Below are 27500 nucleotides of genomic sequence, written 5' to 3' on the forward strand. Positions count from 1 at the left end.
GAAATGACTCCCGAAATGTTTCTTTTATGATTTAGAAAGGGCGTACAAATTTAAACAACTTTCAGTCTTCTGTTATCAAATTTGGTTTATTCTCTTGGTATCTTTTGTTGAAGGAGCAGGAGTATACTGCTGGGAACTAGATTAACACATTGAGTTAACTAATGGCAGCAGGCATTTGTGCGGTAATCAGTCAGCAGCTAGCTCCTAGCAGTGCACTGCTGCTCCTGAGCATACCTAGGTATGCTTTTCAACAAAGGATAGGAAATTTAGATAACTCAAGTACATTGGAAAGTTAAGATTGCATGCTCTATCTGAATCATGAAATAAATATTTTAACTTTAATTTCCCAGTCAAACTTTGAAATGTATGGTAATTCCTAAACTCAGGTCCCATATACTCTCCAAGAAATGTTGGAAGCTCTGCCTTGGCATCAGCTGATGCATGGGGATGTCTTTCAGATGTGCAGAGATGGGAAAAGTCTAAGTCCCAATAAGGCTCTAGGGCTGCTTCTATGCTAAGAGTTTTCGTTAATTGCAATATTTATACAGGATTAAATCAGTTAATTAGCTCAGGGGTAAAAGCCAAGTGAATTTCATACGTGACCTTCCTGTTAAAATGACATTTAAAGGGACACTCAAGTCAAAATTAAACTTTCATGATTCAGATAGAGCAGCAATTTCAAACAAATTTACAATTTATTTCCATTTATAAAATGTGCACAATCTTTTTATATTTACACTTTTTGAGTCCCCAGCTCCTACTGTTATGGGCTGATAACTATTACCTGATAGAGAGGGTGTGGAAATAGACAGACATAACTTTGAAATTTGTTAAAAAAAAATCTACTAGTCATTTGAAGTTCAGACCTAGTGGTCAATCTATCAAAGGCTTTGCAAGCCTTTAGACCCCCCCACAACAGTCCCTTTTTTAAAGAAGCAGTGGTTATCAGGACTGTTGCTTTCCTAACCTTTCGCACCCTCTAAGGTGGTGAATTTTAATCTCCCCGGTCTCGTCCGACTGGGGATATTGACAGCCAATCACGGGCGGGCAGGGGGCGGGATTGCACGGAAGCACAAAATAGCGCTTGTGTGCAATACTGAACTCTGGCAGCGGAATTCAGCCCGCGAGAGACGCGAGCTGCGGTGCGTTTGTGCGCCCCTGTGTACCTCATCTCGATAAATTGACCCCTAAGTGCTATTGCCTTGTCTTTTTATCATCTATTTGTTGATTATGTAAATCTACTGTATTTACTGGTTTGTTTGTTTTTAATCTACAGAACACTCATAAGGAGGTGATATAGGATGAAAAGGAACCAGAAACGGTCCCCATCTTTACATCCTTTATTGATCCAAATTGTGGTCATCTTGGTTGCGGGAAGCTATGGGAAAATGCTTCTAACATGTCTTAAACTCACTTTCCCAGCTTATTTCTACTGAGCATTAAAGTGATGGTAAATCCTAGCGTTTGTGAAATGCTAGGATTTACCATTTGAACAAATGAAGGGGACTTTCATGAAGTATAACATACTTTTTCAAGATGAAAGCTCCTTTATTTGTTTGCAGCGTTTGCCGTACTGAGCTGCTCAGGCAGCCCACAGAAGAACGCTATTTTGCTGAGAGGTGACGTTTTTACCTCTTAGCCAATAGCCGTGTGGGGGAAAAACAGCTTGGCGGAAATGTCACCTCTCAGCCAAATAGCGTTCTGCCGTGGGCTGCCTGAGCAGCTCAGTGCGGCGAAGGCTGCAAACAAATACTGAAAGTCCCCTTTATTTGTTAAAATTGTGAATCCTAGCGTTTCACAAACGCTAGGTTTTACCATCACTTTAAAGTTTTAGATAAGCAATTACCTTTTTTTTTCACCCAAGAAAAACTTACTAGTGAATACAATCGTGCCACTTTTTAGAAACATTGACAGGTGTTTTTTTTTTTTTTTTTTTTTTTTTTTTTAAGAATAGGGCACTGGTTTTCAAACCTGTCCTCAGGCCTCCCTAACAGGCCAGATTTTGAGGATATCTGAACTAGAGCACAGGTGAAATAATCAGCTGATAAGTAAACATGGTTATTTACCTGCTCTCATCCAACGTAATCCTGAAAACCTGGCCTGTTGGAGAATCCTAAGGACAGGTTTGAAAACTAGTGGGTTAGGCTAATTTTTTTTTTTTTTTTTTTAAAGTCTACTCCACAATTGTTAAAAAGATAGATAATGTCTTTACTACCCAGTTCCCTGATTTGCACATACAATATTATGTTAATATACTTTATAACTTTAAAACTCCTCTAAATGTATGCCTGTCTCTACGCCACTACAGGCTGCCTTCGATCTCAATGCATTTTTTATAGCTTTTCGCAGCAAGATACTAGTTTATGTGTCATAAATATAATATTGTGCTCACTCCCGAGGAGTTTTTCATATGTCAGCACTAATTGGCTAAAATCCAGCACAAAGAATAAGAATGCAGCACTTCTGTAGATATGGCAAAATATTGCTCTTTATTTAGGTGAAAGTCTGTAAATAGCACTGAGGTAATGGTCTGTCTGTAGAGGCTTAGATACCGGGTAATCACAGAGGTAAAAAAGTATATATATTATGCTAAACTGGGGAATGGGTAATTAAGGGATTATCTTTTTAAACAATAAAAATGTTGGAGTAGACTATCCGTTTAACTCTAAAAATACTCAAACAATATTTCAACATTTGTAGTCACCAAGGGAGCCCAAATTTAAAAGTAATTTGTACACCTAATCCAATGATTCTAGTACTTAAAGTGAAGGTAAAGTTTTGCCTATCTGAATACACTAATAAATTAGTCATAGTCTACCAAAGTAAATCTCTAAAAAAAAAAAAAAATCCCCAATACCATATAAATGTATCTAATAAAGAGTTTTTATAGTTGCCTACTGTTACTATCTTGACTCCTCCCAACAGCCGTTTCCTTATCTTATTGACGTAAAGAGCGGTCCCACCCGCTCTATACGTGTCTACAAAGCGCGTTCACGGTGATCCCTTGAACTGCGCATAGAGGCGCTTACTCTCAGTAATGCACATGCAGTAATCTGCTACTTATTTTCCAATGCACAGGCGTCATTCTTCTCCACTTACGTATTATGCCAATTCAATAATAATTTCAATAGCCATGCGCAAAACGGGAACACGCTTGTCTTTCAAGACCCAAAAATTATTCTGAATGTATGCGCAGATCATCCGGAAGGTGGATGACTTAGATTGACGGCCGCCTAACGGCCAGAATTTCAATAGGCTGGTAAAAAAATGTGACCTGACAAAAAAACAACAAAAAAAAACGGGTTGAATTTACAGAGGAAAAAAAAAGTGAGAATTAATTGCGAAAACTCAGTTTCTAGTCAAAATTAAAAATAAAAATAAAAAAAAAGATGAATGAAACTACTATTGATTTAGGGGAACAAGTATTAGATATTTCGATCAAGGTAACTTTAACTTCACTTTAAAGAGAGAGTTTAAAGGATTAGTGAAGTCAAAATTAAACATTTATGGTTGAAAAAAGTAGATTGGAAAATTGTTTAATATGGCATGCTTTTATCAAATTTACTTTATCTTGGTATTCTTTGAAGAGTAAACTATAGAGTGCTAAACACATGTACACACTCCTCAGCTTTTCAGGGGTTTACTCTTCAACAAAGCGAAGCAAATTTAATAGTAGTAAATTGTGACTTTGTTTAAAATTGCATGCTGTCTAAACAATGAATTTTGATTTCACTGTCCCTGCAAACATAAACTATAGAGAGCAATCAAGAAGTTAAAGGGAAACTAAATTAAAAGTTAAACTTTCACGATTCAGATAGAACATGGAATTAAAAAAGTTCCAATTTACTTCCATTATCAAAGTGTGCAAATTATTTTTATGTGTACACTTTCTGAGGCAAGAGCAGTGTTACATATGAGCTTGTCTCAGCAAACCCGGGTGCCAGTGGCCACCTTAAAATTAGACCCTGGCATCCAACTTCTAATTAGACGTTTCTGGTGATATAGTTTTGAGTAAACCTTTTGGCCATTATGAATATATAAATATACATCCAATGTCAAAACTGAATATTGCTTGATTTTAAACATATTTGTCAAGCCCTGTATATGAATATAGCATTTGCTTTCAGGCTATCGCATGAAAACGGGGGAAATGGAAAAGTTTTGAAGATGGTCAGAAAAACTCATTTGAAATAGAGTAACTACTGTTAGTGCATTGTCTTTTTATTATGCAATTCTATTATTTTAGATGGACCATTTAAATGACAGCTGAGGACAAATTGTTGACAAATGTAACCTCTGCATTGTTGGTTGCAAGTCTACTAGTTTACCTTAACCGAGTAATGCCATAAGATATATGCACTGATATTTTAACCCATAACTATTATATATATATATACTTTCCCTCTTCTCTTGATGATGGGTATATGGATTGGTGTTGGGGGCGGGGGGGGGTGAGGTCTGTGCCTAACTGGTATATGAAAGTGTTGTAATCTAATCACACACACACACCTGCTGCACTTTAGAAAACTGGTTCCAAGTATTTTAGGGTTATTTGGCAGGTTAAACCAGGTTGTGATAAACCTTGGCACCAAGGCAATAAAAGCTGGCCCTTGGGCTCCAGGGAAGAGTCCTTGTTCTGCTCCTTGTAAATAAAAATCTAGCCATCACTTCGTCCTGTTTCTGTCCAGTTGAAGGTCACCTGTGGAAGCTTGATTCGGTCACCTCACCACAGGTTCCGAGTCGTCCAGCAGAAGAAGCTCTGTACCTAGAACCTCTTGTTTATGTGTCTAGAAGGTGAGCTGCTGCGTTTCTCTGGTTCTCCCTGTTGATTGTTAGTTGAAGTTTAAAGTGAAGGTCAATTTAGATGAATCGGTGCCCGGTTTTTAATAATCGTTTTAAAAACAAGGGCACTTAATTCATCAAAATTGACGTTTCACTTGTTTTCTTCAAAACACTTACCTTTTAATCCTGACAGCCGCTGCATGCGCTTCCTCCGCCCGTCGCAAGCCCTCTTCGCGGGTCCAAAACGACAAATCTGGCTTCCCTCTAATCATGGGTCATGATTCCCCCCGGGGAATGCCATGTTTGGAGAAAGCCGGATTCGTCATTTCTTGCGTGCTATGACGAGCTTCCGAAGCTGGGGGAATCGCTGGAGTGGCTGTGAAGATTAAAAGGCAAGTGTTTGAAGAAAACAAGTGAAATGTCAATTTTGATGAATTAAGTGCCCTTGTTTTTAATAGGATTATTAAAAAACCAGACACTGTTTCATCCTGAATGACCTTCACTTTAAGTTTGTGTCTGGCGTCCTGTGTAAGTGCAGCTATCTGCTCCAGTTCTGCTCTCATACTCTGTAATAGACTGATGTGACATGTCTCTGTGCTGCATAAATTTCCACTGTGTTCCAAAGGGTATGTAGTTTCAGAGGTCTTGGTCGTGGCGTAGAAATAAAAAAAATAAATGCTGAAAAGAAGATTGAGAAGTTTATTTTAATGCTTTTGTTACAATGGAACTGATGTTGCTGTCACCCACCTGTTTGTTTTTTTTTGTTTGTTTTTTTTTACATAAATTGTCTTTGTATATCCTTTTTGGTTCTGTTTATCGTAGCACAATGGTAAATGTTTAAAAAAGAAGCTCTTTGTAAAGTTTAAATGACTAAAAGTTTCCTTGTTTTTTTTTTTTTAGTTGTTTTTTAATTAAATGTTTTTTTTATTTTTACAAAACAAGGTAAAGCATATAAGAATAAATTTAATAGCAAAAATCTTTTGGTTGATTGAATTGTACACAAAATGCATAAGTTTGCCCCTGTTTTTTTAGATTCTTTTTTTAAATAATGGGCTTCAAATCATTATAATAACTATTACTATTCAGCTGCCGATTTGATTAATTTCGAGAAGCGAGCACTGAAAAAAGCGGGTTTTGAGTCCCCACTGGGGAGAAAGGCGCTATATAAATACTAGTTATTAAACTTTTTACAATCTGATAAGAGTAGGCTGTTTACATCTGTTCTTCTGGAGGTAGGCTGTTTTGTCTTCGTAACAGAAACTGCAAGTGATGTCCATCACTTTATTATGGTTTGTCTTTATTTAACATTGTTTATCATGCAATAATAAAGCCAGCTTTAGAATTTGTTGCCTTTTGTAAACATCTATTTCCTAATCTCATATTTTGTTTCTTCCTCCCCCCCCCCCCCTCCCTGGGCACACACTTGAGTGAGAGGCAATGCTTTTGTACAATGCAATAGTTCAAATCAGAGGCGTAGATCTGCGCCAGGAAGTGTGTCCATCTCTTAAAAGAAAAGGATGTTTTATTTTATTCTGATGCAGTGAGGACCTACAGTATTCCTAACACGTTGGGGCCACAGATCAATATTTTAGAAGCCTAAGCCTTAAGGGCACTTTAATTTATTTATATTTAACCACGTGTATAATATTTCTTAAAAATGTTTAGTGTAAACCAAAGGCCAATTTAAGTATGTTGCAGGATACTTCCATCTGCAGTTCCTCCCCTCTTCATAGAGCTCATTTGTGTTTGTTTGCCCACTAACCAAAAGTACCCACAGCGCACACATTTCATTCCACCTATTTCTGGGACCCACAAAAACACAATGGCACATTTTTACACTTCTACTTTCTTCCCTGTGCTGATGCAGACAGACCATGTCTGGCCCATGGGCTGCCAATTGGTCATTCCTGATCTAATGGAATGAATACAGGGTGCCTGCCTCTTTGACTTCCCTTACCCTACTCTTTCTTTGCAACAGTACTTGACAAATATTTTGGCACTGACACCTAGAAAAAGGGGCACTGACACTCTAAAATGTTCAGCTTGTTTGTGGAGCCCTATATTTTTATTGAGAATATGAAAATAAATTTATATATATAGATATATATATATATATCTCACACTGCACATACAAATGTGGTAATTATAATTTTATTTTTATTCTTTTGGAGATGTGTGTGTGTGTGTGTGGTGTGTGTATATATATATATATATATATATATATAATATATATATATATATATATATATATATATATATATATATATATATATATATATATATATATATATATATATAGATTATATATATATATATACACACACACACACACACACACACACACACACACACACACACACACACCACACCACACACACACACACACACACACACACACACACACACACACACACACATATATATATATATATATATTATATTATATTTATATATTATATATATACGTGTGTGTGTGTGTGTATTATATTTTATTTTTATTCTTTTAAAGCTAACTATACTTTTGTCTACAACTTCTTCTATCACAATGTTCTAAATATATAAAAAAAATTTATACCATCACTGTTGCCTTGCCTGTCTTTAATTTCCTTAATTTGATTTGTGAGTTTGAGAATGCAATTAACCTTGAACATTTTGAAAGACAATTACTTTGACGTAGTTATTTTTTTGATGTCTTGTTATTTTTCTCCATGCAGATATGTAGGTAACCTTTCCAGAGATGTTACAGAAGTATTAATCCTTCAGTTATTCAGTCAAATTGGTCCTTGTAAAAGCTGTAAAATGATCACTGAGGTAAGATTAACGAACAGTGTTTTATGGGTTTTTTTAGCTTATAACAATGAAAGATTGTTTCCCCCACATACACAGTGCTTTTTAGTTTGCTAATAAGCTCAGGCTTTCTAAAGACTCCTGTATATGGTCCATACTGCTATGACAATAAGTATGAAGGCACAACCTCTTATTTACAGTAGCCCTCAATAGCCCTTGACAGTGGCTCAATTATGTGTGGTTGTGCCTTTTATCACTTCGGCAACAACATTTTATTATTTCTTATGAGTTTTATATAGCTGCTTATGGTGCAGATGACAGGGCCTCTGGCTATATAGTCTCCACCTTCCAGTGGGGAAAAACATGATACAGTTTGAGGGCTAGACTTCCACCACCAAAATCCTTTTAAAAACAGGGGCACTTTCATTCATCAAGGTTTCCATTTCACTCGGTTTTGTTAAAATACATCACCTTTCTCCAACATTGTGTGTGTACCGGTCCATGGCGTCATCCTTACTTGTGGGATATTCTCCTCCCCAACAGGAAATGGCAAAGAGCCCAGCAAAGCTGGTCACATGATCCCTCCTGGGTCACATGATCCCTCCTAGGCTCCGCCCACCCCAGTCATTCTCTTTGCCCGTTTGGCCACAGGCAACATCTCCACGGGAGATGGTTAAGAGTTTTTTGGTGTTTAAATGCAGTTTTTATTCTCTTATCAAGTGTTTGTTATTTTAAAATAGTGCTGGTATGTACTCATTTACTCTGAAACAGAAAAGGATGAAGATTTCTGTTTGTTAAGAGGAAGATGATTTTAGCAGACAGTAACTAAAATAGATTGCTGTTTCCACATAGGACTGTTGAGATGAAGTAACTTCAGTTGGGGGAAACAGTTAGCAGACTTTTCTGCTTAAGGTATGACTAGCCATATTTCTAACAAGACTGTGTAATGCTGGAAGGCTGTCATTTCCCCTCATGGGGACCGGTAAGCCATTTTCTTAGTCAAAAACAAACAGAATAAAGGGCTTATTATGGGCTAAAAAACTGGTAGACATTTTTATGGGCTAAATCGATTGCTTTATTTGTGCATATTCAAATTTAGGCTAACAATTGACATTTATAATCTTGGGGAACGTTTATAAAACGGCAGGCACTGTATTGGACACCTTTTTCAGTCAGGGGGCCTTTCTAGTCATAGACTGAGCCTCATTTTCGCGCCATTAATGCGCAGTTGTTTTTTGAGAGCAGGGCATGCAAATGCATGTGTGAGGATCTAAGAATCTCTGAAAAAGCTTTTAGAAGGCGTCATTTGGTATCGTATTCCCCTCAGGGCTTGGTTGGGTCTTAGTAAAGACTGTATCTGGGACTGTATAGGGGTTAAATTGAAAAACGGCTCCGGTTCCGTTATTTTAAGGGTTAAAACTCTGAAATTTGGTGTGCAATACTTTTAAGGCTTTAAGACACTGTGGTGAAAATTTGGTAATTTTTGAACAATTCCTTCATACTTTTTCACATATTCAGTAATAAAGTGTTTTCTGTTTGAAATTTAAAGTGACAGTAACGGTTTTATTTTAAAACGTTTTTTGTGCATTGTTGACAAGTTTAAGCCTGTTTAACATGTCTGTACCTTCAAATAAGCTATATTCTATATGTATGAAAGCCAATGTGTCTCCCCATTTAAATTTATGGGATAATTGTGCCATAGCGTCCAAACAAAGTAAGGACACTACTGCCACAAATAATGATATTGCCCAAGATGATTCCTCAAATGAGGGGAGTAAACATGATACTACATCATCTCCTACTGTGTCTACACCAGTTTTGCCCATGCAGGAGGCCCCTAGTACATCTAGTGCGCCAATACTTATTACCATGCAACAATTAACGGCTGTAATGGATAACTCCATAGCAAATCTTTTATCCAAAATGCCTACTTATCAGAGAGAGCGCGATTGCTCTGTTTTAAACACTGAAGAGCAAGAGGACGCTGATGATAATTGTTCTGTCATACCCTCACACCAATCTGAAGGGGCCATGAGGGAGGTTTTGTCTGAGGGAGAAATTTCAGATTCAGGAAAAATTTCTCATCAAGCTGAACCTGATGTTGTGACATTTAAATTTAAATTAGAACATCTCCGCGCACTGCTTAAGGAGGTGTTATCTACTCTGGATGATTGTGACAATTTGGTCATTCCAGAGAAATTATGCAAGATGGACAGGTTCCTAGAGGTTCCGGTGCCCCCCAACGCTTTTCCTATACCCAAGCGGGTGGCGGACATAGTAAATAAAGAGTGGGAAAAGCCCGGCATACCTTTTTGTTCCTCCCCCTATATTTAAGAAATTATTTCCTATGGTCGACCCCAGAAAGGACTTATGGCAGACAGTCCCCAAGGTTGAGGGGGCAGTTTCTACTCTAAACAAACGCACTACTATTCCTATCGAAGATAGTTGTGCTTTCAAAGATCCTATGGATAAAAAATTGGAAGGTTTGCTTAAAAAGATTTTTGTACAGCAAGGCTACCTTCTACAACCAATTTCATGCATTGTTCCTGTCACTACGGCAGCGTGGTTCTGGTTCGAGGAACTAGAAAAGTCGCTCAGTAGAGAAACTCCATATGAGGAGGTTATGGACAGAGTTCACGCACTTAAATTGGCTAACTCTTTTATTTTAGATGCCGCTTTGCAATTAGCAAAATTAGCGGCGAAAAATTCAGGGTTTGCTATTGTGGCGCGCAGAGCGCTTTGGCTAAAGTCTTGGTCAGCGGATGTGTCATCCAAGACAAAATTGCTTAACATTCCTTTCAAAGGTAAAACTTTATTTGGACCTGATTTGAAAGAGATTATTTCAGACATCACTGGGGCAGAGGGCCACACCTTTCCACAGGATAGGTCTTTTAAGGCTAAAAATAAGCCTAATTTTCGTCCCTTTCGCAGAAATGGACCAGCCTCTAATTCTGCATCCTCTAAGCAAGAGGGTAATGCCTCACAACCCAAACCAGCCTGGAAACCAATGCAAGGCTGGAACAAGGGTAAGCAGGCCAAGAAGCCTGCCACTGCTAACAAGACAGCATGAAGGAGTAGCCCCCGATCCGGATCTGGTGGGGGGCAGACTCTCTCTCTTTGCTCAGGCTTGGGCAAGAGATGTTCAGGATCCTTGGGCGCTAGAAATAGTTTCTCAAGGTTATCTCCTGGAATTCAAGGAACTACCCCCAAGGGGAAGGTTCCACAAGTCTCACTTATCCTCAAACCAAATAAAGAGACAGGCATTCTTACATTGTGTAGAAGACCTGCTAAAGATGGGAGTGATACACCCAGTTCCAATAAAGGAACAAGGAATGGGATTTTATTCCAATCTGTTCGTAGTTCCCAAAAAAGAGGGAACGTTTAGACCAATTTTGGATTTGAAGATCCTAAACAAATTTCTCAGGGTACCATCGTTCAAAATGGAAACTATTGGAACGATTCTACCCACCATCCAGGAAAGTCAATTTATGGCTACCGTGGATCTAAAGGATGCGTACCTACATATCCCTATCCACAAGGAACATCATCAGTTCCTAAGGTTCGCTTTTCTGGACAAACATTACCAGTTTGTGGCACTTCCATTCGGATTAGCCACTGCTCCAAGGATTTTCACAAAGGTGCTAGGGTCCCTTCTAGCGGTTCTAAGACCAAGGGGCATTGCAGTAGTACCTTACTTGGACGACATTCTAATACAAGCGTCGTCCCTGTCAAAGGCAAAGGCTCATACGGACATCGTTCTAGCCTTTCTCACATCTCACGGATGGAAGGTGAACAAAGAAAAGAGTTCTCTGTCCCCGTCAACAAGAGTTCCCTTCTTGGGAACAATAATAGATTCCTTAGAAATTAGGATTTTCCTGACAGAGGTCAGAAAATCAAAACTTCTAAGCTCTTGTCAAGTGCTTCATTCTGTTCCTTGTCCTTCCATAGCGCTGTGCATGGAAGTAATAGGATTGATGGTTGCAACAATGGACATAGATGAATTCGTGCAAAAGGAACTAAGACCATTACAACTGTGCATGCTCAAACAGTGGAATGGGGATTATACAGACTTGTCTCCAATGATTCAAGTAGATCAAAAGACCAGAGATTCACTCCGTTGGTGGCTGACCCTGGACCATCTGTCCCAGGGAATGAGCTTCCGCAGGCCGGAGTGGGTCATTGTCACGACCGACGCCAGTCTAGTGGGCTGGGGTGCGGTCTGGGAATCCCTGAAAGCTCAGGGTCTATGGTCTCGGGAAGAGTCTCTTCTCCCGATAAACATTCTGGAACTGAGAGCGATATTCAATGCTCTCAGAGCTTGGCCTCAACTAGCAAAGGCCAAATTCATAAGGTTCCAATCAGACAACATGACGACTGTTGCTTATATCAATCATCAAGGGGGAACAAAGAGTTCCCTGGCGATGAAAGAAGTGACCAAAATAATTCAATGGGCGGAGGATCACTCCTGCCACTTGTCTGCGATCCACATCCCAGGAGTGGAAAATTGGGAAGCGGATTTTTTGAGTCGTCAGACATTTCATCCGGGGGAGTGGGAACTCCATCCGGAAATCTTTGCCCAAATAACTCAATTATGGGGCATTCCAGACATGGATCTGATGGCGTCTCGTCAGAACTTCAAGGTTCCTTGCTACGGGTCCAGATCCAGGGATCCCAAGGCGACTCTAGTAGATGCACTAGTAGCTCCTTGGACTTTCAACCTAGCTTACGTATTCCCACCGTTTCCTCTCATTCCCAGGCTGGTAGCCAGGATCAATCAGGAGAGGGCCTCGGTGATCTTGATAGCTCCTGCGTGGCCACGCAGGACTTGGTATGCAGACCTGGTGAATATGTCATCGGCTCCACCATGGAAGCTACCTTTGAGACAGGACCTTCTTGTTCAAGGTCCATTCGAACACCCAAATCTGGTCTCCCTCCAACTGATGGCTTGGAGATTGAATGCTTGATTCTATCAAAGCGTGGGTTTTCAGATTCGGTGATAGATACTCTGGTTCAGGCCAGAAAACCTGTAACTAGAAAAATTTACCATAAAATATGGAAAAAATATATCTGTTGGTGTGAATCCAAAGGATTCCCATGGAATAAGATAAAAATTCCTAAGATTCTCTCCTTTCTTCAAGAAGGTTTGGAGAAAGGATTATCTGCAAGTTCTCTAAAGGGACAGATCTCTGCTTTGTCTGTCTTACTACACAAAAGACTGGCAGCTGTGCCAGATGTTCAAGCATTTGTTCAGGCTCTGGTTAGGATCAAGCCTGTTTACAGACCTTTGACTCCTCCCTGGAGTCTAAATCTAGTTCTTTCAGTTCTTCAAGGGGTTCCGTTTGAACCCTTACATTCCATAGATATTAAGTTACTATCTTGGAAAGAAGAGTTTCAGAGTTATCTGCTCTGCAGTGTTCTCCTCCTTATCTGGTGTTCCATGCAGATAAGGTGGTTTTGCGTACTAAGCCTGGTTTTCTTCCTAAAGTTGTTTCTAACAAAAATATTAACCAGGAGATAGTTGTACCTTCTTTGTGTCCGAATCCAGTTTCAAAGAAGGAACGTTTGTTACACAATTTGGACGTTGTCCGTGCTCTAAAGTTCTATTTAGAGGCTACTAAAGATTTCAGACAAACATCTTCCTTGTTTGTTGTTTATTCTGGTAAAAGGAGAGGTCAAAAAGCGACTTCTACCTCTTTCCTTTTGGCTTAAAAGCATCATCCGATTGGCTTATGAGACTGCCGGACGGCAGCCTCCTGAAAGAATCACAGCTCACTCCACTAGGGCTGTGGCTTCCACATGGGCCTTCAAGAACGAGGCTTCTGTTGACCAGATATGTAAGGCAGCGACTTGGTCTTCACTGCACACTTTTGCAAAATTTTACAAATTTGATACTTTTGCTTTTTCGGAGGCTATTTTTGGGAGAGAGGTTTTGCAAGCTGTGGTTCCTTCCGTTTAGGTGACCTGATTTGCTCCCTCCCTTCATCCGTGTCCTAAAGCTTTGGTATTGGTTCCCACAAGTAAGGATGACGCCGTGGACCGGACACACCAATGTTGGAGAAAACAGAATTTATGCTTACCTGATAAATTACTTTCTCCAACGGTGTGTCCGGTCCACGGCCCGCCCTGGTTTTTTAATCAGGTCTGATGAATTATTTTCTCTAACTACAGTCACCACGGTATCATATGGTTTCTCCTATATATATTTCCTCCTGTCCGTCGGTCGAATGACTGGGGTGGGCGGAGCCTAGGAGGGATCATGTGACCAGCTTTGCTGGGACTCTTTGCCATTTCCTGTTGGGGAGGAGAATATCCCACAAGTAAGGATGACGCCGTGGACCGGACACACCGTTGGAGAAAGTAATTTATCAGGTAAGCATAAATTCTGTTTTTCTTCTTAAAAGCAGGACCAGCGATTCCCCCGCCCGCCGCTAGTCTCTTCATATGTCAGAAATAAGGAATCCAGCTTCCTCCAATCATGTTGTGGCCTTAGGCAATGTTTGCTCTGGGGGGAAGCCATGATTGGAGGAAGCCGGATTCTTCATTTCTTACGTATGAAGAGACGAGCGGCAGATGGGGGGAATCGCTGGTCCGGCTTTTAAGAAGAAAAGTTAAGTATTTTAACAAAACTGGTGAAATGGAAACTTTGATGAATGAAAGTGCCCCTGTTTTTAAAAGGATTTTTATAAACCGGCACCCTTTTGTCAAAGTTTACAATTACTTTAACAACTTCAGCATGGAATTGATACTATGCATTATAATTAAAGTGACAGTAAAGTCAAGATTATTCTTTCATGATTCAGATAGAGCTGTTTCTCAACTCGTGCCTGTAACAGGCCAGATTTCATGATATCTTAACTAGAGCACTAGGGAATTGATCAATTTATGGGTGAAAGCACATTGGCTCAAGTTCAAATATGTATGAAAATCTCTTCTGTTAGGGGTACAGGAGGACTGGAGTTGAAACGGAGAGAGTGCGTCCTATTTTAAACAACTTTCCAATTTACTTTATCAAATTTGCTTTTCTTCTCTGGGTGTCCTTTGTTTAAGAGCATAACTAGGTAGGTTCAGTAGTAGTATGCACTGCTGGGTGCTAACTGGTAATTGATTGCTGTACATATATGCCTCTTGTCGTTGGCTCGCCAGATGTGCTCAACTAGCTCAGTGTCTTGCTGCTCCTGAGCCTACTCTTCAACAAATAAAAAAAAAACAAATAAAAAAAATTCCATGCTCCGTCTGTATCAGGAAAGTTTAATTTTTGCTTTACTGACCTTTTTAATGTAACACTTCCATTGTTTTTAATGCATGATCTAGGGCAGTGTTTTTCAACCAGTGTGCCGTGGCACACTAGTGTGCCGTGAGAGATCCTCAGGCAGACTGACAACAGTGCGGGGGGGGGGGTGTTTGAATGAATGTCAATATGTCATGTATAGTTTGTAGGAGGCATGGCATGACAGTACAGTACAGTGTGTGTATGTATGTATATATATATATATATATATATATATATATATATATATATATATATATATATATATATATATATATATATATATATATATATATCCTGTATTAGGCTACAATGTGTGATTTTGTAAAATTTTGGGATGGTGGTGTGCCACAGGATTTTTTAATGTATAAAAGTGTGCCACGGCAAAAAAAAAGGTTGCAAATCACTGATCTAGGTAGGGATGCACCGAAATTTCGGCCGCGGAAAGTTTCGGCCGAAAATAGCATTTTTTGTTATTTCGTTTTTTCGTTTTTTTTGCCTTTTATTTTCGTCAAAATTATTGTGTAGCATATTTTAAATTTGATGCCAGCCTAGAGCTGCTGTTTGAGTTCATTACTTTACTTACTGTTTTGCATATAATAATAGTTTTTTAGGACTATACTTTATTTTGATAATTGGTAACAAAACAAAAACGGTTAAATCTGATTCTGTTACACAGAACTAAATAAAGAATAATACTAGCAATGCACCAAAATTTGGGCCGCCGAAAATGTGCAATTCCAATTTCGGCCCAAAGAGGACCAAAATGGCTAAAAATGTACAGCCCTCCCCTGTTCTATTGAGTTACATGTCTATTCTTAGCATAAGGTGAGCAGCACAGCACTGGCATGGTACACAGAGCACACACATAAGTACCATTACATGATATTTGAAACCAGCAGAGAAGGAAACGAAAGTTCTGAATAGTGAATACAAATATCAAAGGAGGATAAGTAACATGTTTATAAACACTTGATATTATCAGACACAGCCCTAAGCACACACAGTGAATATCTTTAAGCCTTATATACAGTGCTCATACATCAGCCTCTTGTGCGTAGACATTCTATTCGTCTGAGGCAAATATGCGTGCACACTGCATAAGCCCCAAGCTCGCACACAGTTGGTACAAATTAGCACCCACCAGACAGTGTATACAAAAAAGCACAGTAACTTTCAATAACCACCTTGCACGTAAGGATGTAGCTAAGTCCAGTGGTCCTGGTGATAGGTGACAGGCAGACTCCATTTGGGGCTCCGGACATAATCTGACGGGTCAGTGTGAGACCCGAACCAGGAACTAGGCGGAGATACGATGAGACGATCAGGTGCAGCCACGCTCATCGGACGGATAACTACACCCAAAAACAAAACACATGTCCATCTCGTATTGTTGTCTGGCTATAACCACGCTCTCCCTTATAGAGCTCCAGTTTCACTGCAGATCACGCCCTACTGTACAAGTTACCATGTCCATTTGTTGGAGCTTTCCCGCCTACAAGCTCTCTCGGCTACACACACACACTGTAGTTAAAAAAAGAAAAAAACAATTTCGGTTTCGTTTCGGTTTTCGGCCAGGATCATCCTGAATTTTTGGTATCGGTTTCGGTCCAGAATTTTCATTTCGGTGCATCCCTAGCATGATCACAAAATATGAAAAAATTGGTTCAAGAATCATGATCACAGTTAGCTTTTGCTGATTTTATCAATCCAGGTTCAACAGAAACGGCACTAGATTTCTTTGCTTATCTGTTCAATGCCAGTTGAGCTGCCTATAAATTACATCAAAATATAAGTAGTTTTAAATGCAGGCATTTTTTGTTTGCCAAACTGAAAGTATAGTTTATTTTAAATCTGTAGAACATAAAATCTTAAACGTGATATTGGATTGGGCAAAAGTAGGGAAATTTTTTCAGGAAAAGCTGTGCTTTTGAACTTAATTTTTAAGTATCTTCAACAGAAAAGCTTTAAAACTTTTTTTTTTTTTTTTTTTTTTTTTTCCTCTCTCACTATCTTCAGCAAACAGATACCAGAGGGTTGGTGCATCCGTTGGATTTTCTGTTTTGCAGAATACTAGCATTGATCCATTTATTGCTTCGTGGAATTTTTTGAACACAGAGATGCTGATGCTGCATTAGCTGACATGAAATGGCCGAAAAATACTGGGAAAAAGTGAGTTAACTTATTAAGGAGCTATTACAGACAGTAGAATTGCATAATAAAACAAATTACATAAGTAGACAGTGCAATAACGATATATCAGAATTTGGAAAATCGGCCTGGCAAATTCAAGGTTACTTTAATTTTTGCCTACCCCTTGCATCATGTGACAACCACTTAGCCAATCACAAAATGCATATACTGTGAACTCTTGCACATACTCAGTAGTAGCTGGGTACCTCAAAGTTTGCATTTAAAGAAGCTTGTGCACATTTTGATAATGAAGTAATTTGATTTCTCTTGTAAGATGTATAGAGTCCATGGATTCATCCATACTTGTGGGATATTCTCCCTTCCATACAGGAAGTGAGCAGAGAGAGCCACCCACAACAGAGCTGTCCTATATAGCTCCCACCTCCAGTCATTCTCTCTGCCTGCTTTAAACTGCTAGGAAGGGCAAAGTGAGTGTGGTGACAAAAAATGTTAGTTTTTATTTTCTCAAGCAAAAGTTTGTTATTTTAAATGGTACCGGTGTGTACTATTTACTCTCTGCAGAAAAGGGATGAAGATTTCTGCAAGGAGGATCCACTACTGTTCTCACAAGGGCTGAAGAGTACAGGAAAACTTCAGTTGGCGGGAACAGTTTGCAGGCTAAACTGCATTAAGGTATGTTCAGTCTATTTTTTTCTAGACAGACTGTGTTATTTCTAGAAAAGGCTGGCATTATCCCCAATCGAGGGGAAGGTAAGCTGTATTCAGTAAAAGAGGAATCCAAGCTTGCATTAGGGCTCATAGTTACTGGTGACACTAATAGGAAAAAACGTTTTGGTTTAATTAACAAATAAACGTTTTTTTGGAGGGACTTTAAGGACGTCTTTGTGGCTTGTTTAAGGGTTATTAACCCACAGGCTAGTTTAAGAAAACACTCTGTGGTGTTTTTTAGGCCCCATACTTCGAGTGAGGTGGGAGGGCCTATTTTCAGTTGCACAGTTTATTTACCTCACGAAGCATTCAGCTACTTCTCCAGAGATTCCTGCTGTATTTGAGGGCTGTATTAAGAGGTTTTTTCCCCACAAATCGTTCCTAAAGGGCAGGTAGGCGCTACAGCAGAGCTGTGGCAAGGTGCTGAATGTTATTTTACGTTTTGAAAGTTTTTTCAATCCGGTTTTTACATTAAAGGGTTAATTGTTTATTTGCATAGTTGTGCAAAGTTACTAAGGCTTTATGATGCTTACTGTAAAAATTTCCCGTTGTGTTTACTGCTTTTTTTTACACTGTTTTGCAGCGTTTGTGCAGCTTTTTTTTTTCTCTTAAGGCACAGTACGTTCTTTGTTTAAAGTGTTATTTACTTTGATTAAGTGTTTTCCAAGCTTGCTTGTTACATTACTAGCCAGTTTTTAACATGTTGACACTAAGGAGAATCCTTGTCTCTATGTGTTTAGAAGCCATTGTGGAACCCCCTCTTAGAATGTGTCCCACTTGCACTGATATGTCTATAAATTATAAAGAGCATATTTTAGCACTTAAAAATATTGCAATATATGATTCTCAGTTAGAAGGAAAATGAGGGTTTAGCATCTAGCTCTCCCCAGTGTCACAACCAGTAACGCCCCGCACAAAAGTGACGCCAAGTACCTCTAGTGCGTCTAATTAATTTACTTTACAAGACATGGGCACAGTTATGAATTTAACCCTCACAGAGGTTTTCTCTAACCTGCCTGGTTTACAAGGAAAGATGTCAGCTCTGGGTTAAGAACAAATGCTGAGCCCGGTCTGACGCTTTAGTAGCCATATCCGATATACCCTCACAATGTTCTGAAGTTAGGGGTAAGGGATTTGTTACTTGAGGGAGAGATTTCTGATTCCAGGAAAGACGCTCCCTCAGAAAGATTATGATATGACGGCCTTTAAATTTAAGTTTGAACACCTCCGCTTATTGCTCAAGGAGGTATTAGCTACTCTAGACGACTGTGACCCTATAGTGGTCCCAGAGAAATTGTGTAAAATGGACAAATACTTAGAGGTTCCTGTTTACGCTGATGTTTTTCCAGTCCCTAAGAGGATTGTGACTATTGTTAGTAAGGAGTGGGATAGACCAGGTATTCCGTTCGCTCCCCTCCTGTTTTTAAGAAAATGTTTCCCATATCTGACACCATACAGGACTCGTGGCAGACTGTTCCTAAGGTGGAGGGAGCTATTTCTACTATACCTATCGAAGACAGTTGTGCTTTCAAAGATCCTATGGATAAAAAATTAGAGAGTCTCCTAAAGAAAATTTTTGTTCATCAAGGTTTTCTTCTCCAACCTATTGCATGCATTGTTCCTGTAACTACTGCAGCTGCTTTCTGGTTTGAGGCTCTCCAGGTGGAGACTCCATTAAAGGATGATATGGATAGAATTAAGGCCCTTAAGTTGGCTAATTCTTTTATTACAGATGCCGCTTTCCAAATGGCTAAACTTAGCGGCAAAGAATTCAGGTTTTGCCTTTTTAGCATGCAGGGCTTTATGGCTTAAGTCCTGGTCTGCTGATGTTTCATCAAAATCTAAATTGTTGAAGCATCTCCCTTTCAAAGGAAAGGACCCTATTCGGGCCTGCACTGAAAGACAATTATTTCGGACATCACTGGAGGGAAAGGCCATGCCCTCCCTCAGGATTAAAACAAATAAAATGAGGACAAACAAAATAATTTTCGTTCCTTTAGAACTTCAAGGTGATGGTCCCAACTTCAGCTTCCCCTGCAGCAAAGCAAGAGGGGAATTCTGTCAATCCAAGTCAGTCTGGAGACCCTAACCAGGCTTGGAACAAAGGTAAACAGGCCAAGAAGCCTGCTGCTGCCTCTAAGACGCATGAAGGGGTAAGCCCCGAATACGGGACCGGATCTAGTAGGGGCCAGACTCTCTCTTTGCTCAGGCTTGGGCAAGAGCTGTTCACGATTCCTGGGCTTTAGAAATTGTGTCCCTAAGGATATCTTCTGGACTTCAAAGACTCCTCCCCCCCCCCCCCCCCCCCAAGGGGGAGATTTCACATTTCTCAATTGTCTGCAACCAGGACAAAGAGAGAGGGTTCCTTACGCTGTGTAGAAGACCTACATACCATGGGAGTGATTCGCCCAGTTCCAAGAGCTGAAATGGGCTAGGTCTTTTACTCCAACCTGTTTGTGGTTCCCAAAAAAGAGGGAACTTTCAGACCAATCTTGGATCTCAAAATTCTAAATAACTTACCTCAGAGTACCATCTTCTAAGACTGGAGGACTATTCGGACTATTCTTCCTCTGATCCAGGAGGGTCAATATATGACTACCGTGGACTTTAAAGGGCCAGTAAACCACCAACTAAGGTTATATAATATGCACACAGTGCAGAATTATATAACTTTAGCCTAGCGTCACGTTTCCTTAAGCAGTGTATAGCAAAGATATTTAGCTACGATAATCTATTTTTCAGAACGCGCTCCTGGTTCTACTGAGCGGGTCTGTTTTTTACCTAAGCGCATCGGGCACGCTGTCTAGTCACAGCACGCCCGATCCGCGCCCATTAAACTGAATGTAGCTCGCTCTCGCTACCATACCCGAGCGGGGAGCGAGCACATTCAGTTTAATGGCGCGATCGGGCGTGCTGTGACTAGCAGCGTGCCCGATGCGCTTAGGTAAAAAACAGACCCGCCTCAGTAGAACCAGAGCCGGAGTTCTGAAAAATAGATTATCGTAGCTAAATATCTTTGCTATACGCTGCTTAAGAAACGCGACGCTAGGCTAAAGTTATATAATTCTGCACTGTGTGCATTATTATATAACCTTATTTGATGGGTTAAGGCCCTTTAAAGGATGCATATCTACACATCCCTATTCACGAGATCATCACAAATTCCTCAGATTCGCCTTTCTGGACAGGCATTACCAGTTTGTGGCCCTTCCTTCGGGTTGGCCACGGCTCCCAGAATTTTCACAAAGGTGCTAGGGTCCCTTTTGGCGGCTTCTAAGACCACGGGGTTATAGCAAGGTGGCGCCTTATATAGACGACCATCTTATTCAGGCGTCAACTTTCCAGCTAGCCAAGTCTCACACGGACATTGTGGTTGGCTTTTCTGAGATCTACGTGTGGAAGGTGAACATAAAAAAGAGTTCTCTCTTCCCTCTCACAAGAGTTTCCTTCCTAGAGACTCTGATCGACTCGGTAGAATATAAAATATTTCTGACGGAGGGTCAGAAAATCAAAACATTTTAATCGCATTGCCGAGCTTTTCATTCCATCCTCGGCATCAGTGGCTCAGTGCTATGGAGGTAATCAGACTTATGGTAGCGGCAATGGACCATAGTTCTATATGCCCGCCTACACCTCAGACCACTGCAATATGCATGCCTCCAAACAGTGGGAATGGGGATTATGCAGATTTATCTCCTCACACTGCATCTGGACCAAGAGACCAGAGATTCTCTTCTCTGGTGGTTGTCTCAGGACCACCTGTCTCGGAATATGTTTCGCAGGCCAGAGTGGCTCATAGTAACGACAGATGCTAGGCTGGGGTGCTGTCTGGAAATCCCTGAAAGCACAGGGCTCTATGGTCTCCGGGAGGAATCTCGTCCTCCGATAAACCATTCTAGTACTGAGAGCGATATTCAATGCGCTTCAGGCTTGGCCTCAGCTAGCCTGCAGCCAAATTCATCAGGTTTCAGTCGGCAACATCACAACTGTAGCCTATATCAAATCATACAAGGTAGGAACACGGAGTCTCTAGCGATGTGGAGGTAACCAAAATTATCCGATGGGAGGAGGATCCACTCTTGCCATCTCTCAGGAATCCATATCAGGGGTAGAGAACTGGGAGGCGTATTTCCCTAAGTCGTCCAGACTTTTTCATCCGGGGGGAGTGGGAGCTCCATCCGGAGGTATTTGCCCAGCTGACCTCAGCTATGGGGCACACCAGAATTAGATTGATGGCGTCCCGACAGAAGCCAAACTCCGCGTTACGGGTCTAGGTCCGGGATCCCCAGGCGGTACTGATAGATGCTCTAGCAGTGCCCTGGTCCTTCAATCTGGTTTATGTATTTCCACCGTTTCCTCTCCTCCCACGTCTGGTTGCCAGAATCAAGCAGGAGAGAGCTTCGGTGATTCTGATAGCGCCTGCGTGGCCACGCAGGACTTTGTATGCAGACCTGGTGGACATGTCATCTGTTCCACCGTGGACTCTGCCAATGAGGCAGGACCTTCTAATCCAAGGTCCGTTCAAGCATCCAAATCTAATTTCTCTGCGTCTGACTGCTTGGAGATTGAACGCCTGATTCTATCAAAGCGTGGTTTCTCTGAGTCGGTCATTGATACCCTGATTCAGGCTAGAAAGCCTGTCACCAGGAAAATCTATCATAAGATTTGGCGCAAATATCTTTGTTGATGTGAATCCAAGGGTTACTCATGGAGTAAGATTAGGATTCCTAGAATTTTGTCTTTTCTCCAAGAAGGATTGGAGAAGGGATTATCAGCTAGTTCCTTAAAACGGAACAAATATCTGCTTTGGCTTATTCTTTTTACACAAACGTCTGGCAGATGTCCACCAGACGTTCAAGCGTTTAGTCAGGCCTCCTGGTCAGGATCAAGCCTGTATTTAAACCTGTTGCTCTGCCATGGAGCCTAAACTTGGTTCTTAAAGTTCTTCAAGGGGTTCATGTGAACCTATGCATTCCATAAGATATTAAGCTTCTATCTTGGAAAGTTTTTTGTTTTAAGTAGCTATCTCTTCGGCTCGAAGAGTTTCTGAGTTATCTGCTTTACAGTGTGACTCCACCTTATCTTATTTTTCCCCCCATGCAGATAAGGTGTGTATTACGTACCAAACCTGGATTCTTCCTAAGGTTGTTTCTAATAGAAATATCAATCAGGAAATTGTTGTTCCTTCGCTGTGTCCTAATCATTCTTCAAAGAAGGAACGTTCTGTTGCACAATCTTGATGGTGGTTTGTGCCTTTAAAGTTCTACTTACAAGCAACCAAAGATTTCCGTCAAACATCTTCATTGTTTGTTGTCTATTCTGGTAAGCGGAGAGGTCAAAAGGTTATGGCTACCTCTTTCTTTTTGGCTGCAAAGCATCATCCGTATGGCTTACGAGACTGCTGGCTAGCAGCCTCCTGAAAGAATTACTGCTCATTCTACTAGAGCAGTGGCTTCCACATGGGCTTTTAAAAATGAGGCTTCTGTTGAACAGATTTGTAAGGCGGCAACATGGTCTTCGCTTCATACTTTTTCCAAATTTTCCAAATTCAATACTTTTGCTTCTTCAGAGGCTATTTTTGGGAGAAAGGTTCTACAAGCAGTGGTGCCTTCCGTTTAAGGTACCTGTCTTGTCCCTCCCTTCATCCGTGTCCTAAAGCTTTGGTATTGGTATCCCACAAGTATGGATGAATCCGTGGACTCGATACATCTTACAAGAGAAAACAGAATTTATGCTTACCTGATAAATTTCTTTCTCTTGTGATGTATCGAGTTCACGGCCCGCCCTGTCTATTTAAGACAGATAGTATATTTTTATTTAAAAAACTTCAGTCACCACTGCACCCTATAGTTTCTCCTTTTTCTTCCTAGCCTTCGGTCGAATGACTGGGGGGTGGAGCTAAGGGAGGAGCTATATAGACATCTCTGCTGTGGGTGCTCTCTCTGCCACTTCCTGTAGGGAAGGAGAATATCCCACAAGTATGGATGAATCTGTGGACTCGATGCATCACAAGAGAAAGAAAATTTATCAGGTAAGCATAAATTCTGTTTTTTTTTTTTTAATTGCATACTCGTGAATCTTAAATTATAACACTTTCATGCAGCAGTTAAGCTCAGTGCTCTTTCTGCCCCTTCCTATCCCTTCCCAAATTTAGTCCTGTAACCCATCAAGGGAAGGATTACTTTATTTTGAATAGTTAATGTTTATTATAATTAAAGGGACACTGTACACTAGAATTTTCTTAACATAAATGTTTTGTAGATGATTCATTTATATAGGCCATCGGGAAGTGTTTGTAATATATAGTTTTGCTTATTTTTAAATAAGATTGTGGGAGTTTTAAACACTTAACCAAAGTATAAGGTTCATACGTTTGTAGTAATGTATGCTTACAGACTCCTCCTCGCTCCCCTTTTGTGTAATGGGTATTGTGTAAACTGTCACATTCCCATGTTGGACTGTTCCTTTTTTTTTATTTTGTATAATAAAGTGTTCTTTCTTTTATGTAATTGGCAAGAGTCCATGAGATAGTGACCTTATGGGATATACAATCTAGGAGGGGCAAAGTTTTCCAAACTTCAAAATGCCTATAAATTCACCCCCCTCACCCACACCCACAATTCAGTTTTTACAAACTATGGAGGTGGTGAAGTAAGTTTGTGCTAAGATTTCTACATTGATATGCGCTTCTCAGCATTTTGAAGCCTGATTCCTCGGAGTACAGTGAATGTCAGAGGGTTGTGAAGGGAGTATCGCCTATTGAATGCAATGGTTTTTCCACGTGGAGATTCTCTGTTATCGGTCGTAGAGATTCATCTCCTACCTCCCTTATTCAGATCGACGATATACTCTCATATTCCATTACCTCTACTGATAACTGTTTCAGTACTGGTTTGTCTATCTGCTATATGTGGATGGGTGTCTTTGGTAAGTATGTTTTCATTACTTAAGACATCTCTCGGCTATGGTTTGGCACTTTATGCATTAATATAAAGTTCTAACTATATGCTATTGTAATTATATTTGTCTATGAGTCAGGTTTATGTATATTTCCTTTTGCAGACTAATCAGTTTCATATTGGGAGGAAAAACACTATTTAGGAAAATATTTTTTCTTACTGGGTTAAGTCTATTTTTTTTTTGTTTTTTTTTTTTCAGTTGACTGCAAAATGCCAAAGTTTATTGCGAATTCTTGGCACGAGAAATTTTTTTGGCACAAAGGTAGTCCCAATGACGAAAATTCGTCATTTCCGGCATCTTAGTTGACGCCGAGTTCCTTGCACAAGGTTGTGTCTACAGTGACGCAAGTGTGTCATTTCTGGTCTGTTGTTGGCGCCAAAAAAAATTCAGTTTGCTAGAGTTGTGCGTCATACTTGGCGCCAAATAATTCATTATTTAAAACCCCCATTCCTATAAGCCTCTTGCTTTTTTCTATATCAGAGGGCTATGCTGTTTGCATTTTTTTCCCATTCCTGAAACTGCCATATAAGAAATTGATATTTTGCTTTATATTTAGTTTTTTCTCTTACATTTGCAGATGTCTCAATCTGATTCTATCTCAGAAACCACTGTTGGAACCCTGCTGCCTTGATAGCAGTTTACCAAAGCTAAGTGCAATTTGTTGTAAATTTGTGGAGATTATATCTCCAGCTGTGGTATGTAATAGTTATCATAAGCTTTTACCATGCAGAGAATGTGTCCCATCAGTAATAGTACAATGCCTGTTGTTCCTTCAACATCTAATGTACATGATATACCTGTGAATATAAAAGATTTTATTGCTGATGCGATTCAGAAGGCTTTGTCTGCCATCCCGCCTTCTAATACACGTAAAAGGTCTTTTAAAACTTCTCATTAAGTTGATGAAATTTCAAATGACCGACAACATACTGAATTATTTTCCTCTGATGAGGATCTATCTGATTCAGAAGATCCTTCCTCAGATATTGACACTGACAATCTACTTATTTTATTTAAAATGGAGTATATTCGTTCCTTGTTTAAAGAGGATGTAGCATTACATTGGATATTGAGAAAACTAATCCTCTTGATATTAAAACTAGTAATAGTTTAAATTCTGTATATAAACCTCCTGTGGTTACTCCAGATTTTTTTTCCAGTTCCTGATGCTATTTCTGATATGATTTCTAAGGAATGGAATAGTCCTGGTACTACTTGTATTCCTTCTTCAAGGTTTAAAAAAATCGTATCCTTTGCCAGCAGTTAGATTGGAGTTTTGGGAAAAGATCCCCAAAGTTGATGGGGCTATTTCTACTCTTGCTAAACGTACTGCTATTCCTATGGAAGATAGTACTTCTTTTAAAGATCCTTTAGTTAGGAAACTTGAATCCTATCTAAGGAAAGCTTATTTATATTCTGGCCATCTTCTCAGGCTTGCCATTTCTATGGCTGATGTTACAGCTGCATCAACTTTCTGGTTGGCAAGTTTAGCGCAACAGGAAATGGTCCTAATTTGTCTAGCATTATTCACTTGCTTAAACATGCTAATCATTTTATCTGTGATGCCATTTTTGATATCATCAAAATTTATATTAAATCTGTCTTTAGCTATTTTAGCTAGAAGAGCTTTGTGGCTCAAATATTGGAATGCTGACATGGTATCTAAGTCTAGATTACTATCTCTTTCTTTCCAAGGTAATAAATTATTTGGTTCTCAGTTGGATTTGATTATTTCAACTGTCACTGGGGGGAAGGGAGTTTTTTTTGCCTAAGGGTAAATCTAAAGCTTCTAACCGTTTTCGTTCCTTTCGACAAAGTAAGGAACAGAAACCTAATCCTTCCCCCAAAGAATCTGGTTCCAATTGGAAACCTTCAAGTTGGAGAAAATCCAAGCCGTTTAAGAAATCAAAGCCAGCCCCCCAAGTCTGCATGAAGGTGTGGCCCTCATTCCAGGCCTCGGCTTGCTAGGGGGCAGATTAAGATTCTTCCAAACAATTTTGGGCAGATTCTGTCCAAAATAAATGGATTCAGAGTATTTTCTCTTAAGGGTACCAAATAGGTTTCAGAGTAAGACCTCCTGTGAGAAGATTTTTTTTTCTCTCACACATCCCAGTAAAGGCTCAGACTTTTCTGAAGTGTGTTTCAGACCTGGAGCTTTCAGGGGGTAATCATACAGTTCCGTTTCAGGAAACAGGGTCTGGGGTTTTATTCAAATCTTATTCATTGTCCCCAAAGAAAGAATAACATTCAGGCCAGTTCTGGACTCTGAAAATTTTTAATCGTTATGGAAGAGTGCCAACTTTCCAAATGGTGACTATAAGGACTATTCTGCCTTTTGTTCAGCAAGGGCATTATATGTCCACAATAGACTTACAGGATGCATATCTTCATATTCCGATTCATCCAGACCACTATCCGTTTCTGAGATTCTCTTTTCTAGACAAGCATTACCAATGTGTCGCTCTTCCATTTGGCCTAGCGACAGCTCCAAGAATCTTTTCAAAGCTTCCCGGTGCCCTACTCTCTGTAATCAGAGAACGGGGTATTGCTGTGTTTCCTTATTTGGACGATATCTTGGTACAAGCTCAGTCTTTACATTCTGCAGTATCTCGCACAAATCAACTAGTGTTGTTTCTGCAAAGACATGGTTGGAGGATCAATTTACCTTAAAGTTCTTTGATTCCTCAGACAAGGGTCACCTTTTTAGGTTTCCAGATAGATTCAGTGTCCATGACTCTGTCTCTAACAGACAAGAGACGATTAAAATTGGTTTCATCTTGTCGGAACCTTCAGTCTCGATCATTCCCTTCAGTAGCTATGTGCATGGAAGGTTTAGGTCTCA

General features: G+C 40.0%; 1 protein-coding gene across 1 annotated transcript in view; it reads left to right on the plus strand.

The window, feature by feature from the left end:
- The window catches only part of TIAL1 (TIA1 cytotoxic granule associated RNA binding protein like 1), a 140300-nt gene that overhangs the window by 3645 nt on the left and 109155 nt on the right, over nucleotides 1-27500 (plus strand). Inside the window, 4 exon segments of the mRNA XM_053692660.1 lie at nucleotides 7497-7593; nucleotides 15835-15842; nucleotides 16863-16923; nucleotides 16926-17012. Of these exon segments, the coding sequence (XP_053548635.1) occupies nucleotides 7497-7593; nucleotides 15835-15842; nucleotides 16863-16923; nucleotides 16926-17012 (253 nt within the window).

Source organism: Bombina bombina, chromosome 9 (assembly GCF_027579735.1).
Source record: "Bombina bombina isolate aBomBom1 chromosome 9, aBomBom1.pri, whole genome shotgun sequence".
NCBI classification, from domain to species: domain Eukaryota; kingdom Metazoa; phylum Chordata; class Amphibia; order Anura; family Bombinatoridae; genus Bombina; species Bombina bombina.